The 13,274-nt window shown below is 44.7% G+C and overlaps 1 protein-coding gene across 6 annotated transcripts in view; it reads left to right on the top strand.

Moving 5' to 3' along the window:
- Window positions 1-13,274, top strand: part of ABHD18 (abhydrolase domain containing 18) — a 57,501-nt gene that overhangs the window by 25,209 nt on the left and 19,018 nt on the right. For 5 of the 6 annotated variants that reach the window (XM_077279118.1, XM_077279116.1, XM_077279113.1 and 2 more), the window contains exons 5-6: window positions 6,941-7,019; window positions 12,170-12,237. In XM_077279118.1, the coding sequence (XP_077135233.1) occupies window positions 6,941-7,019; window positions 12,170-12,237 (147 nt within the window). Of the gene's footprint in view, window positions 1-6,940; window positions 7,020-12,169; window positions 12,255-13,274 lie in introns of those variants that run through there. The other variant, XM_077279119.1, reaches the window with a different exon arrangement.

Here is a 13,274-nt window from a genome sequence, read left to right on the forward strand (position 1 = left end):
GGGGGAGGCAGTAACACGCAGCTTCCTCACCTGGAACGAAGGATGGAGGCGGCGCCGTTGCAAAGCATCTCTGGGAGCCGGTTAGTGCACATGCGCGGGACACGATGACGCGACTGGCGCAGGTCGTGACTGGGTCAGTCAGTGCGCATGCGCAAGGCATGATGGTGCGATTGGCGTAGGGCATGACTGGGTAATCCAGTCTAAGCACTATTTCAGGGGGACGGTGCACTGGCTTGGTGCTTCCGATGGAGCTTGATCAGTGTTCCCCACAGACCATGAGCGATCTGGAACAACCGGAGTTGAAATCTCCACAGACCCAGATCACCACCACAGCAGCAGAAACGGTGGCCACAGGTGAAAGGGAAACAGGCTTCCCACCACCAGCAACATGACATCGCCGGAAAGCGGCGCTTAGGATCCCAGAACAGCAAAGGTTCCAGTTCGGCGTCCAGCGTGAGGGAGAATCCTTCAGTGGATACAGTTCATTTCCAACCGCTACTCTTTGTTCCGCCAGGTCGTGAGTGAACTTCGCGAAAGTTCGCCTGTTAACAGGGCCCCTATTTTCTGTTATGTTTTTTTTTTAGGGGAGGAAGAGTTCAGGGAATTCTAAACACAGGATCTGCGTTCTGTAGGGAAGATTTGCCCGCCATGTGGGAAAAAAGACTTTGCAGCTCCTGTATAGAACAAACAGTCTGTGAAGGGCTTTCCGGGTTCACAACAGAACTTAGATCATTAATTAAAACCCAGGTGGAGGACACCTTTTAGGTCCCTTCAGGAGGGTAAAAAGCGAAGGAAGACCAGGCACTCCCCTGAACCCAAATCTAGTATTTCAGATAGTGAAGAAGGGGATTTGTATACCTCTAATTCATCTTCCTCTTCCTCTTCCTCTGAAGAGACTTCCCGCTTCATGAAAAAATCCAGGCCTTGATTAAAAAGGAATGGAAAAAACCCGTAAGGAAAGCTCTACTTACCCCAAAAAGGAAATACCCAACATGCTCCTTTTGGGAAAAGGCACCCAAATTAGATGTGGCAATTGCCAAGGCGTCCAAAAAGTTTGCCCTCCCATTCGAGGATATGGGAGTCTTAAAAGACATCATGGACAAGAGGGCAGATGTGTTCCTGAAGGGTTCATGGGAAGCAGCCGGGGGAGGGGCTAAAACCAGCAGTAGCCGCCACTTGTACATCCCGCTCCCTAATGGTCTGGTTCGATCAACTGGAATCTCAACTTAAGGGAAAAACATCTAGAGACATTATGTTAAATAACTTACCAGTAATGAGGGGGGTTGCTGCCTTCCTGACAGACGCGTCTTTTTTCTACTGCAGCCAGACGAGCACTTTGGCTTAAATGTTGGCCGGGAGATCTCCAGACTAAGGCTACTTTCACACTAGCGTCGGTACGGGGCCGTCGCGCTGCGTCGGCCCAACGTACCGACGCATACTGTGCAAGCGCCGCACAACGGGGGCAGCGGATGCTGTTTTTCCACGCATCCGCTGCCCCATTGTGAGGTGCAGGGAGGTGGGGGCGGAGTCCCGGCCGCGCATGCGCGGTCGGAAATGGCGGACCGTCGGCACAAAAAAAGTTACATGTAACATTTTTTGCTGCCGGCGGTCCGCCACAGCACGACGGTTGCGACGTGTGTCAATACGTCGCAATGCGTCGCTAATGTTAGTCTATGGGGAAAAAACGCATCCTGCAGACGACTTTGCAGGATGCGTTTTTTCGCCAAAACGACGCATTGCGACGTATGCAAAAAAACGCTAGTGTGAAAGTAGCCTAAATCAAAGCTATGTGCCATCCCATGTGAAGGAGAGTTCCTGTTTGGTTCCGCTGTGGACGACATCCTAGACAAAGCAGGGGATAAGAAAAAGTCCTTCCCTATCCTCTCTAACCCACCCTACAAGCGGGCCTTTTTGGAGTAAGAGGTTTATCCGAAAAAAGCCACCAAGAACACAAGATAGATGGGAAGACAAAAGAAATAAGAATAAGGGGTTCATGTTCGGCAAAGGCCCCACTGATAATAAAAAAACCCCTCCCAATGAAGTGTTTCCCCAGGTGGGGGGGGGGGGGAAGGTTGTCCCTCTTTCTCTCAGCCTGGGAGAAGATAACCAACAGTTCCTGGATACTGGACCTAATAAAATTAGGCCTAAAGCTCAAATTCCACACCCTCCCTCAACCATCCTCTCTAGTAACATCACGGAGATCCTCAATGGAGGAACAACTGGCTTTAGAACAAGAGGTTATGGGACTGCTGGGCAGGGAGTTGTTCTAGAGGTTCCTCTCCAAGAAAGAGGAGAAGGGTTTTACCCTTCCTCCTCCCCCCCCCCCCTTTTCCTCAGAAGGAAACCGGATGGTTCCTTCAGGACAATTTTAAATTTAAAGAGTCTGAACAAATACTTGAGTGCAGCCATTCAAAAATGGAGACAATAAAAACGTCAGTAAAAATGTTGTTCCCACTCTGTTTTATGGCTATGCTAGATCTATAGGATGCATATTATCACGTCGCCATCCACAGAGACTATCAAAAATTCCTCAGGGTAGCAGTCCAAATCAGGGGGGTAATAAAGCATTACCAATTTGCAGCTCTTCCTTTTGGACTGGCCATAGCGCCTCGAGTGTTCACCAAACTAGTGGCAGAGGTAATGGCTCACCTAAGAGAACCGGACACCCTAATCGTTCCATATCTAGATGACTTCCTGATAATCGGCAACTCCCCCCAACATTGCAAAGCTCAGTTGGAGAAGGTCATGTGTTCCTTAAACAACTTAGGCTGGCTTTTGAATCTAGGAAAGTCCAAATTAGTACCAAGCCAGGTACAGGAATATCTGGGCATCATACTAGATTCGATCAATCAGGAGTGTCGTCTACCCTTAGGGAAGATCCAGAGGATGGTGGGGCTGGTATCTCGAGTGAGAGATCTCCCCTCCATATCTTTACGAGAGGCAATATCCCTCCTGGTGTCCATAACAGCATGCATCCCTGCAGTTCAGTGGGCTCAGATACACACGAGAGAACTGCAATGGGAGTTTTTGTCAGCGGAAATTTCACTAAGAGGAAATTTAGAAGGTCAGTTCAGTATATCGTCAAACACAACACTCTCACTGGAATTGTGGATAAGGACAAACAATTTGACCCCGGGTGTCCCGTGGGTGGTTCCAGTCTCAAAAGTTGTGACTACGGACGCAAGCCCCAGGGGTTGGGGGGCTCACCTGAGCGACCTCATAGCACAGGGGGTCTGGTCCGACGATCTGAGAACAGCATCTTCCAATATGAAATAACTGGCGGTGAAATGTGCACTCTTAGTATTCCTGAACACCCTTCACTCACATCATGTCAGGGTATTCTCAGACAACCGGGTAGTGGTAGCATACTTGAATCACTAAGGGGGTACCCGATTCCAGTCTCTCATGGAAGTAACAAAATCAATCTTTCAACTAGCCAAGGACAACCTGGGGTCATTGACGACTCTTCACATAAAAGGGGTGGACAATTAAAGGGCAGACTTCCTGAGTCGGTCTCGTCTGAGCCAGGGAGAGTGGGAATTAAGCCAAGCAGTGTTCAATCAGATCACAGAAAGATGGGGTATACCAGACATAGATCTGATCACAAACAATCTGAACCGGAAGGTTGATACCTTCTGCTCCATAACTCCCTTAGGGAACCCTGTCGCATTGGATGCATTACTGATTCCATGGAACTATCAACTAGCATATGCTTTTCCCCCAATCACACTAATCCTGGCAGTTCTGAGAAAAATACGGGAAGACCGAGCTCGTGTAGTCTTAATAGCCCCCTTCTGGCCAAAGAGGATTTGGTTTTCATGGGTGAGGAGGATGTCCATCTCCGACCCTTGGGTACTCCCGGATCTTCCAAACCTCCTCTCCCAGGGACCAGTAACACACCCACAGGTAGCAAGTTTACATATGACAGCCTGGAATTTGAGAGGGTGCTACTAAGGGATAAAGGGTTTTTGCCAGGCCTAGTATCAACTTTACTACAAAGCAGGAAACCAGTAACCACCAAACAGTACAGAAAAGTCTGGAAAAAATTCCTCTCAGCATCAGGCTCTAAAGTAAATGAGGGGGTTCCACTTAGAGCCATATCAGAGTTTCTGCAGAAGGGGTTGGAACAAGGTCTGGCTATAAGTTCCCTAAAGGATCAGGTCGCTGCTTTAGGGGCTCTGTTCAATTACGATTTAGCAGGGAATCGATGGGTTTCCAGATTCATTAAAGCGGTAGAAAGGTCTAGACACCTTCACTTGCGGAGTACTCCACAATGGGATTTAAATTTAGTCCTTACGGCCCTAACTAAGCCTTCCTTCGAACCCTTGGCAGAAGCTCCCTTGAGAATTCTGTCCCTCAAAACATCTCTGCTGGTAGCTCTCACTTCAGCACGCAGAGTCAGTGACATCCAGGCATTATCGGCTAATCCCCCTTTCACACAGATCTTGAATGATAGGGTTGTTCTCAAAATGGACCCAGCCTACCTTCCAAAAGTAGCTTCTCGGATCCATAGATCACAGGAGACTTCCCTTCCCTCCTTTTGTCCTAATCCCAAAAATAAGGAAGAAAAAAATATTGCACACATTAGACGTCAAAAGATGCCTGATTCATTACCTAGAGGTCACTAGGGAGTGTAGGAAGTATAGATCTCTTTTTGTGTTTTCAGGGTTCTCGGAAGGGGAAAAAAGCTTCTAAAAGCACATTAGCAAGATGGATCAGAGACACCATCAACCTGTCATATACCTCGTGTGGGGTGTCCGCTCTGGAGAAAATTAGAGCTCACTCAACGAGCAGTAGCAGCCTCTTGGGCGGAAAGGCGGTGGTTCGATTGATCAGATATGTAGAGCTGCTACTTGGACTTCCCCCTCTACATTCTTTAACCACTATCGGCTAGACCTAACCTCTACTTCGGACCTTACCTTTGGGAAAAGGGTTCTGGAAGCGGTAGTCCCCCCCCCCTTCCCCCCAGATGTACAGTCTCTGCAATTCTCTCCATGGTGCCATCATGGGAGACAGAGAAAAATGTAGTTACTTACCGTTAACGGTATTTCTCTGAGCCCATGACGGCACCCGTACATTCCCTCCCTTCACGTGTGGGTGTGCACACTTAGTTTAAAATTACACTTTTTACTTAAGAAAGTCACGTGGTATCTCGGTCAAACTCTTCAGTGATGTTGAAATTTTTGAATTTTTTTTTAATTATCTTCCTGTTATTAACCTAACGTTCCCTTCATGCTCTGTAAACAACTGATGCTGGAGAGAGGTACCGCCTTTTTATCTATAGGTTTCCTGTCCTTGATGGGCAGATCCCTTCTCTCCGTGGTGCCGTCATGGGCTCAGAGAAATACCGTTATCGGTAAGTAACTACATTTTTTTTCCCCCCTCTGCATTAGAACGATCACTCACCATTTTCTCTGTCTGCTCTTCCTTTTCTCCCTCGGGCTTCTTCAGCCTCCTCATTCTTTAGATTTTTTTTTATTGAGACTGCATATAGCTTCTCTTTCAATCTGTCAAGAAACCTGTCAGTCAATTCATGCTGCCCAAACTATGGGCAACATGAATCCGAGCCTGTCTGCATGATTTCAGCTACATATGTTTTACTCTGAAATGCTCCCGGGTTTTAGAGAAATCCTAGTGTTTAAGAGCCTATTAGGGACTACAGGGAGAGAATAGTTGCCCATCCTGTCCCCCGCCCTTGACCAGTTTCTCCACATCCTGCACTGGTTGACCGGTGTATACGTAGGGAGAGACCTGTCAATCAACTGGAGCGTGACTCCAGACTCTCATTCATGCTGCCCGTCATTTGGGCATCATGAATCAAGTGACCGGTACCCTTTTAAGCAATTTTTGAGTGAATGATCAGTACAAGAGACAAGATAATTTATTATAGTAGAATTACATTTTACTCCTATTTCACAAGAAGCCAATTTTTTTGTAATTCTCCTCTGCCCACTGAATCATTCAAGGCCATCAAAAGGTTAAAAACAAGGAATACTTTTACTCCACTTATCACTCACCACTTTAGTCCCTCCGCTCCTTGCTGGCCCCCATCCAGTCCCGATTGCAGCTTGCTATCCTGCTTTGAGCACTGAAAACCCCTGGCTTCTCACTGGCCCTTGACTTCCTGCTCTGATGTAGCCTGGGACGGTTCGGTGCATGCTCGCAAAAAGACCCATATGTAGAGCCGTCCTGGACCTCATCAGAGCCGTAAGTCCTGGCCTAGCATGATGGGGCACAGGATTACGACACTCGTGGCGGCGATAAGATGTGATGAGGACCCCGACGGGGGACAGTGAAGAGCAGAGGGGCCGTAGAGATGAGTGGTAAGGAATTTTTTTTACATATTACTCTTTTTTTTTTTTTTTTTTTTTTTTTATGGTCTACAGCTTAGTCATTCTTTTCAAGGAGAATAGCTTTGCTGCCAATCAAATTTCCCCGTACAATCTGCAATTTGGCAAATTCAACTTTTGCCAAATCATTCTTCTCTACAAAAAATGTCTGATAGGTGGAGAAAGGAACGTATTTCTCTGATATGATTTATTACAGATGGAGATGAGGAAAAAAAATAAACGGTACCACGTTCCAACCTCTGGTTCGATCAATTGGTGCAGCTGGATTTTACTTCTGTGGCCGATATTCTCCTAAAATCTCCTGGGCACGTTGTGATGTCACGTGAGACCTAGTCTGTAGGATTCTCACGACATAGTGACGTTCATCTCTCCGTGATGTGGGAACTAGTGATGGCTATGTTTTTTACCGTACCATTGCCTCCAGTGATAACTGTGCTTTGTGAATATGTAACTCCAATGGCTTTTTAATGTCTGTGAAATAGTATAATTTCAATGTATTTTTGCTCTCTGTGAACAGACATACTTATTGTTTTTGTGCAGTAGCATATAATTATTATACATCATTATTTGTATTTTGTATTTTTTATAAGATTTCAATTTATTGTGCCTAAAGAATGGAAGAGCAAGTATCGGCCTGTATGTATCCATCTAGCTGGCACAGGTGATCATGTAAGTCTCATACGATTTTTCTTTTTTCTCTTCGTATAGTTGCAGATTATTATTTTTTTTTATAGCCCATACTGTGCCTTCATGTGCTGATATGCTGGAAAAAAGGATTGACACATTGATGTATACTGTATTTTGATGCTCCTCTGATTTTCCTTTGGACAAGACAGACACCGTAAAGTGAGGGCTACTGCTGCTCTGGCTTCCTCCATATGACAGTTTTGTCCGACGTAAGCAAACCGTAGTAGACCAGGTGCCGATATCTCTGGAACGACGCTCGCAGCAGAGGGGAGTATAGTCAGTTATTATTTTACAAGGGGGAAATATAGTGCTTGAGGAGTTGTTTTCCTAGTAGTAGATAACCATTTTTTAGAGTAACCATCGTTTTTAACATTTTCATTTCATAAATCAATAATGCACATGAAAATAAGAAACTTTGTAAAATATCTAATCAGAGAAATGTGCTTCTTTCATTGTCCGTTAATGGTTAAACCTGTATTAAGTAAAGACAGATTTTCCCATTTCTGAGAACAGATAGCAGTTTTTCGTTGTATTGTGTGGAGCAATGAGGAGGAGGCAATCACAGACTTTCTACTGTAAGTTGCCATTGTCTATAGATCTTTGAGCACCATCTGTCATCTCCTATCTCCATAATGGGTAAATCTGTATTCAGTTAAGACAAATTTTAGCTGTAAATTGTGAATTTTGAGAATGAATGATCAGCAGGCCAGGAGAAAGATGAGAATTTCTCTAATAAGATTTTACAATGTTTATTTTCACATGTACTGTTGATTTATGAGGACAAAAACAAAACCTTAAAATGGCGGTTACTCTTGAAAATGTCTATTGAATACTTCCATATGCAATGAAGAACTCCCAGCACTCCTCTTCAGTTCTTTATATCATATACAGGTGCTTCTCACAAAATTAGAATATCATCAAAAAGTTAATTTATTTCAGTTCTTCAATGCAAAAATTGAAAATCTTATATTATATAGTCACTAGATGGTAGCCCGATTTGAACGCATCGGGTTTTCTAGAATATGTATGTAGTTTATTTATGAAGATTTTAGAATAATACATTGAATACACAGGATTCGGCCAACCGTGACCAATTAGCAAAGCGTGGTTCAAATCCCGCGCCAATTCGCGGCCTGACTGCGCCTGTCGCTGATTGTTCGCGGCCGGCCACGTAGTATATAGCACAGCCATGTAGTATATAACAGCCCACGTAGTATATTGCACAGCCACGTAGTATATTGCACAGCCACGTAGTATATTGCACAGCCACGTAGTATATTGCACAGCCACGTAGTATATTGCACAGCCACGTAGTATATTGCACAGCCACGTAGTATATAGCACAGCCACGTAGTATATAACAGCCCACATAGTATATAGCACAGCCACGTAGTATATAGCACAGGCCACGGAGTATATAGCACAGCCTATGGAGTATATAGCACAGCCCACGGAGTGTATAACAGCCCACATAACATATAACACAGCCACGTAGTATAACAGCCCACGTAGCATATAACACAGCTCATGTAGTATATAACAGCCCACGCACGCAGTATATAGCACAGCCCACGTAGTATATAGCACAGCCCACGTAGTATATAGCACAGCCCACGTAGTATATAGCAATGTGGGCATCATATCCCTGTTTAAAAAAAAAAAAAAAAAAAATTAAATAAAAAATAGTATAATATACTCACCTTCCGTTGGCCCCCGGATCCAGACGAAGCGTTTACCGATGCTCCTTGCGCGCTCCGGTCCCAAGAGTGCATTGCGGTCTCACAAAATGATGACGTAGCAGTCTCGCGAGACCGCTACATCATCATCATCTTGCGAGATCGCAATGCATGGAGCCTTCACCGGAGCGTCGCGAGGAGCAGGAAAGGCCTGTTCTGGATCCGAGGGACCGACGGACGGTGAGTGTATAACTTTTTTTTAATTATTTTTAACATTAGATCTTTTTACTATTGATGCTGCATAGGCAGCATCAATAGTAAAAAGCTGGTCACACAGGGTTAATAGTAGCGTTAACGGAGTGCGTTACACCGCGGCGTAACGCGCTGACTGGAGGGGATTATGGAGCGGGCACTGACTGCGACTGTGCCCGTCACTGATTGGTCGTGGCAATGGTCGTGGGCGTTTTGCCACGACCAATCAGCGACTTGGATTTCCATGACAGACAGAGGCTGCGACCAATGAATATCCGTGACAGACAGACGGAAGTGACCCTTAGACAATTATATAGTAGATTACAAACAGAGTGATCTTATTTCGAGTGTTTATTTCTGTTAATGTTGATGATTATGGCTCAGCCAATGAAAACCCCAAAGTCATTATCTCAGTAAATTAGAATACTCTAACACTAGCTTGAAAAATGATTTTAAAATCCGAAATGTTGACCTAGTGAAATGTATGTTCAGTAAATGCATTCAATACTTGTGAGAAGCACCTGTAACTTATTTCTGTGGGCACCACAAAGAGTGGATAGCTGATCACCATTTGTATTTTTAAATGAATTCTGCCAGACCATGATTTCCAGTTTTCCGGAAAGTCCCAGATTCACAAAATGGATCACATTCACCAGTGAATGGGCTCTTTTGGTTTCTTTTACAATAGTCACCATCTTACTGATTACTGGTAGCTCAGTCCTGGTTTCATGTACCTGGCCTTAGTTCTTCCCCATTCCCACCACCCCACCTGTAATTTCCCTGCTATATAATTTGTTATAGCTTTGACAGTGCTCATGTTGTGTAGTGAGTGGTGACGGTAACCCTCCCTGCATCACTGGAAGCGAGCTGCTGCATGGAATGGATAACTTTATTTTCTCCCTTTACCTGTCACTGTATATCTACAGGTGTATAGCGCATCTGGAGGTCATGGGTACCATTCTCCACCACTAAGGGTGTGTGCACACGCTGCGTGTTTGCCTCACAAATTTGTTACAAAACCTGAAGGGAATCTTGATGCCAGCAGAATGAATGAGAATCCTGAAGTCTTATGCAAACGTTGCTTATTTGCATTATTTCAGCGTTTTTTGCAGCGTTTTTCCCCCATTGACTTCAATGAAGTCATTTAAAAATGATTGCATATTTGCTGCATTCTTGTAGCATTCTTGCTTGTGATTTTTGCATACATTTTTAGACAGCAGTGGATGCTATAGAGATAGATAATAGAGAGAGACTGATTTACAATTGGACAGGTTTTTATGATGAAATAAATGAAAAGTTATGTGTGGTCCCTCCGTTTTTTGTAACTAGCAAAGGTAAACCAGACAGCTGCGAGCTGATATAAAGCTGGGAAGGTCCATTGTTATTGGGCATTTTCCTGCCTAAAAATATCAGCTCTGAGCCACCCCTGAAGTGGCTTATCACATTAGATGCACCAATTCCAGTACTTTGCCTTGGCTCTTTCTGATTGCCCTGATGTCAGCTATGTAGTGTCCAAAAAGACACCTGACATCAAGCCTTGGCCTTAGTAGTGGAGGGGTATCTTGGCGTCTATTGAAATAAACACCCCCCGACACTAGACTTCGTTCACTGCCGCCACAAATGGAAACCTGAAAAACATACACAGAGAAATAAACATAAGACACTGTCCCTCATTTCCAATTTATTAGAAAGAAAAGTTCCCACTCAGGTTCGCCATAGTCTACTGAATCCGACGTAGTCCAGGAACGTCAGAAGATTAGTAATTTTAACTGTTGTCACCGCTCTTCAAAGGGAGGTGTGACCCGGCTCTTCAGACTTTTCTGGTCTCTCTGCTCTCTGGACTACGACAGATTCGATAGACTACGGCAGACATTCGTGGGACAGTTTTAAAAAATTTTTTTTTATTATTATTAATTGGTGAATGAGGGATGGTGTCAAGGGGAATTTATTTCAACAAGGTATTTTTTTTTTTTTTTTTTACTAGGTTAGTAATTGGGATTTTTGATACACCTTTCCATTACTATCACCATAGCTTTGTCAGCTGTGTTTCTTTATCGCTTCATTGGAGGACACAGATAACCATGGGTGTGTACTGCTGTCGCTAGGAGCCCCCTACCGTCCAGGATGAGAGCACAGCCTCTTCCCCGGAGTGTGCTTTTGCTATGCCGCAATCGGTTTCTGATCTGACCAAGGTGTCTCAGTCCCTGGTCCAGGTCCTAGAGCACCTGCCAAACCTGTCCGCTGCCACCAGTGCTCTGAACAGCTCTCATGGTGATTCGCATGCACCTGAACACCATCCTCATAAGGACAGATGAAGGACAAAATACAAGAAGCGAGTTCTGTACAGTTCTTCATCCAGCTCTCCGGGCCCCTCTACATCCTCCAAGATGCCCTAGATATCCCACGCCCCCTCTTCCGTGGTGGCTTTGGGGTCTGATCCAGATTCCCAGTCAGACTCTGAGTCTGACGCGGACCAGAATTCTAAACTACCGGATATAGTCGACAACCTTATTTTGGCAATTAACCAGACCCTTAATATTAAGTCATATTTAGTATTTTTAATATTTAATATTTAGTCAGCCTCCCAGCGACAGCAGCATAACCCCCATGGTTACCTGTGTTATCTTTTACAGTGAGTACTAAGAATCCTTCTTTTTGGACCATTCACAGCTGACATCATCTTGAAGCCCCATTACCCTGATTGCCAACACACCAGGATAATTGGGAAGAACGAAGGCGAAGTGCCAGAATTGGTCCATCTAATGTGATTCGCCACTTCTGGGGTGGCTGCATGCTTGTATTTTTAGGCTAGGAAGGGCCTCTTCAGCTCTTGGCTGTCTGCTTTACCTTTGTTGGGTACATAAAAATGGGTGAGGGGGCCACGTCATTTTTTTTAATTCAATAATAAAAAGCTTTCCAATAAGATCCACAGGGTGCAATTTTATAATATGGCGCTGATCAGCTGCTCACCAAACAGAAGCACTCAGCTCCGTGTACACACACAGCTGAACTCTTCAAAGCAGTTTTTGAGTGATCGGTCTCAGAACCTGGACCTCAATCAATCTGCAAAACTTGTAAAAGGGTAGTACATTACTAAAAATATATTAGTATGCTCTTTAAATGAACGTGTACCTATTTATTGCTGGGTGGGACCTCATAAGAAATAGATATCTTCTGATATGTTTTATTTTTCCTCACTTATAGTATTTCTGGAGAAGGCGAACTTTAATGGCCCGTCCTATGCTGAAAGAAGCTGGTATTGCTTCCCTGATGTTAGAAAATCCTTATTATATCCTTTGTCTTTTTGTAAATAACATGTTATAAATGTTAGTCGCTAAGGATCTTGTTATTAACATCTTAGTCAAGGCTCTCACTTGTGTAAGAAGTTCTGTCATGGTTCCACCATGTTCAACAAAAGAAAAAACACAGCTGTGATATTTTTTTTATTTTTTTTCCCCCACTAAAATGACAGGCATGCAAAGGAAACTTAAGGGGCCCATGATCTTCAACAGGGTCTGTCTGGTCCCTCTTACATCTATAATAAGTTAATCATCAGTTCAACACCTAGTCCAAAGCAATTGTAGTTAAAAAACCAATAAAAGCGGCTAATAAAAAAACAAACAAACAATAAAAGTTTGCTTTTTCATCTTTCACTGAAATGAAAGGCACAAGTAATGATGGACTAATAATTATGGAATGTGACTACCAGGGCCGGACTGGCCATAGGGCACTTCTGGCAAATGCCAGAAGGGCCGGTGCCAGTGGTGGGCCGCTCAATCCGCCGCCCCCGCCGTCGCATTCAACTATACCGGCGTATAGACGCCGGTACAGTTGAATGCAATGATGGAGGAGAGAGCGTCTACAGACGCTCCTCTCCCATCATTCCCCGCTCTGCCTCTGACACTGCGGGTGCGCGATGATGTCATATCATCGCGCACCTGCTGTGTCCCGGGCAGACTGCAGCTGCTGAGACAGGAGCAGGAACCAGGAAGCAACGCTGGGCACGAGGAGAGGTGAGGAGAGTTTTTTTTTTTTCTGGACTGTGGGGCCATTCTCGGAGGAGGTGAGGGGAGGAAGAGAAGAGATGTGGGCTGTATATAGTTCTCTGTGGGCTGTGCTCTGTGCTGTATACTGCTGTGGGCTGTATATAGTTCTCTGTGGGCTGTGCTCTGTGCTGTATACTGCTGTGGGCTGTATATAGCTCTCTGTGGGCTGTGCTCTGTGCTGTATACTACTGTGGGCTGTATATAGTTCTCTGTGGGCTGTGCTCTGTGCTGTATACTGCTGTGGGCTGTATATAGTTCTCTGT

This window comes from Ranitomeya variabilis, chromosome 1 (assembly GCF_051348905.1).
Source record: "Ranitomeya variabilis isolate aRanVar5 chromosome 1, aRanVar5.hap1, whole genome shotgun sequence".
Classification (NCBI taxonomy): Eukaryota; Metazoa; Chordata; class Amphibia; order Anura; family Dendrobatidae; genus Ranitomeya; species Ranitomeya variabilis.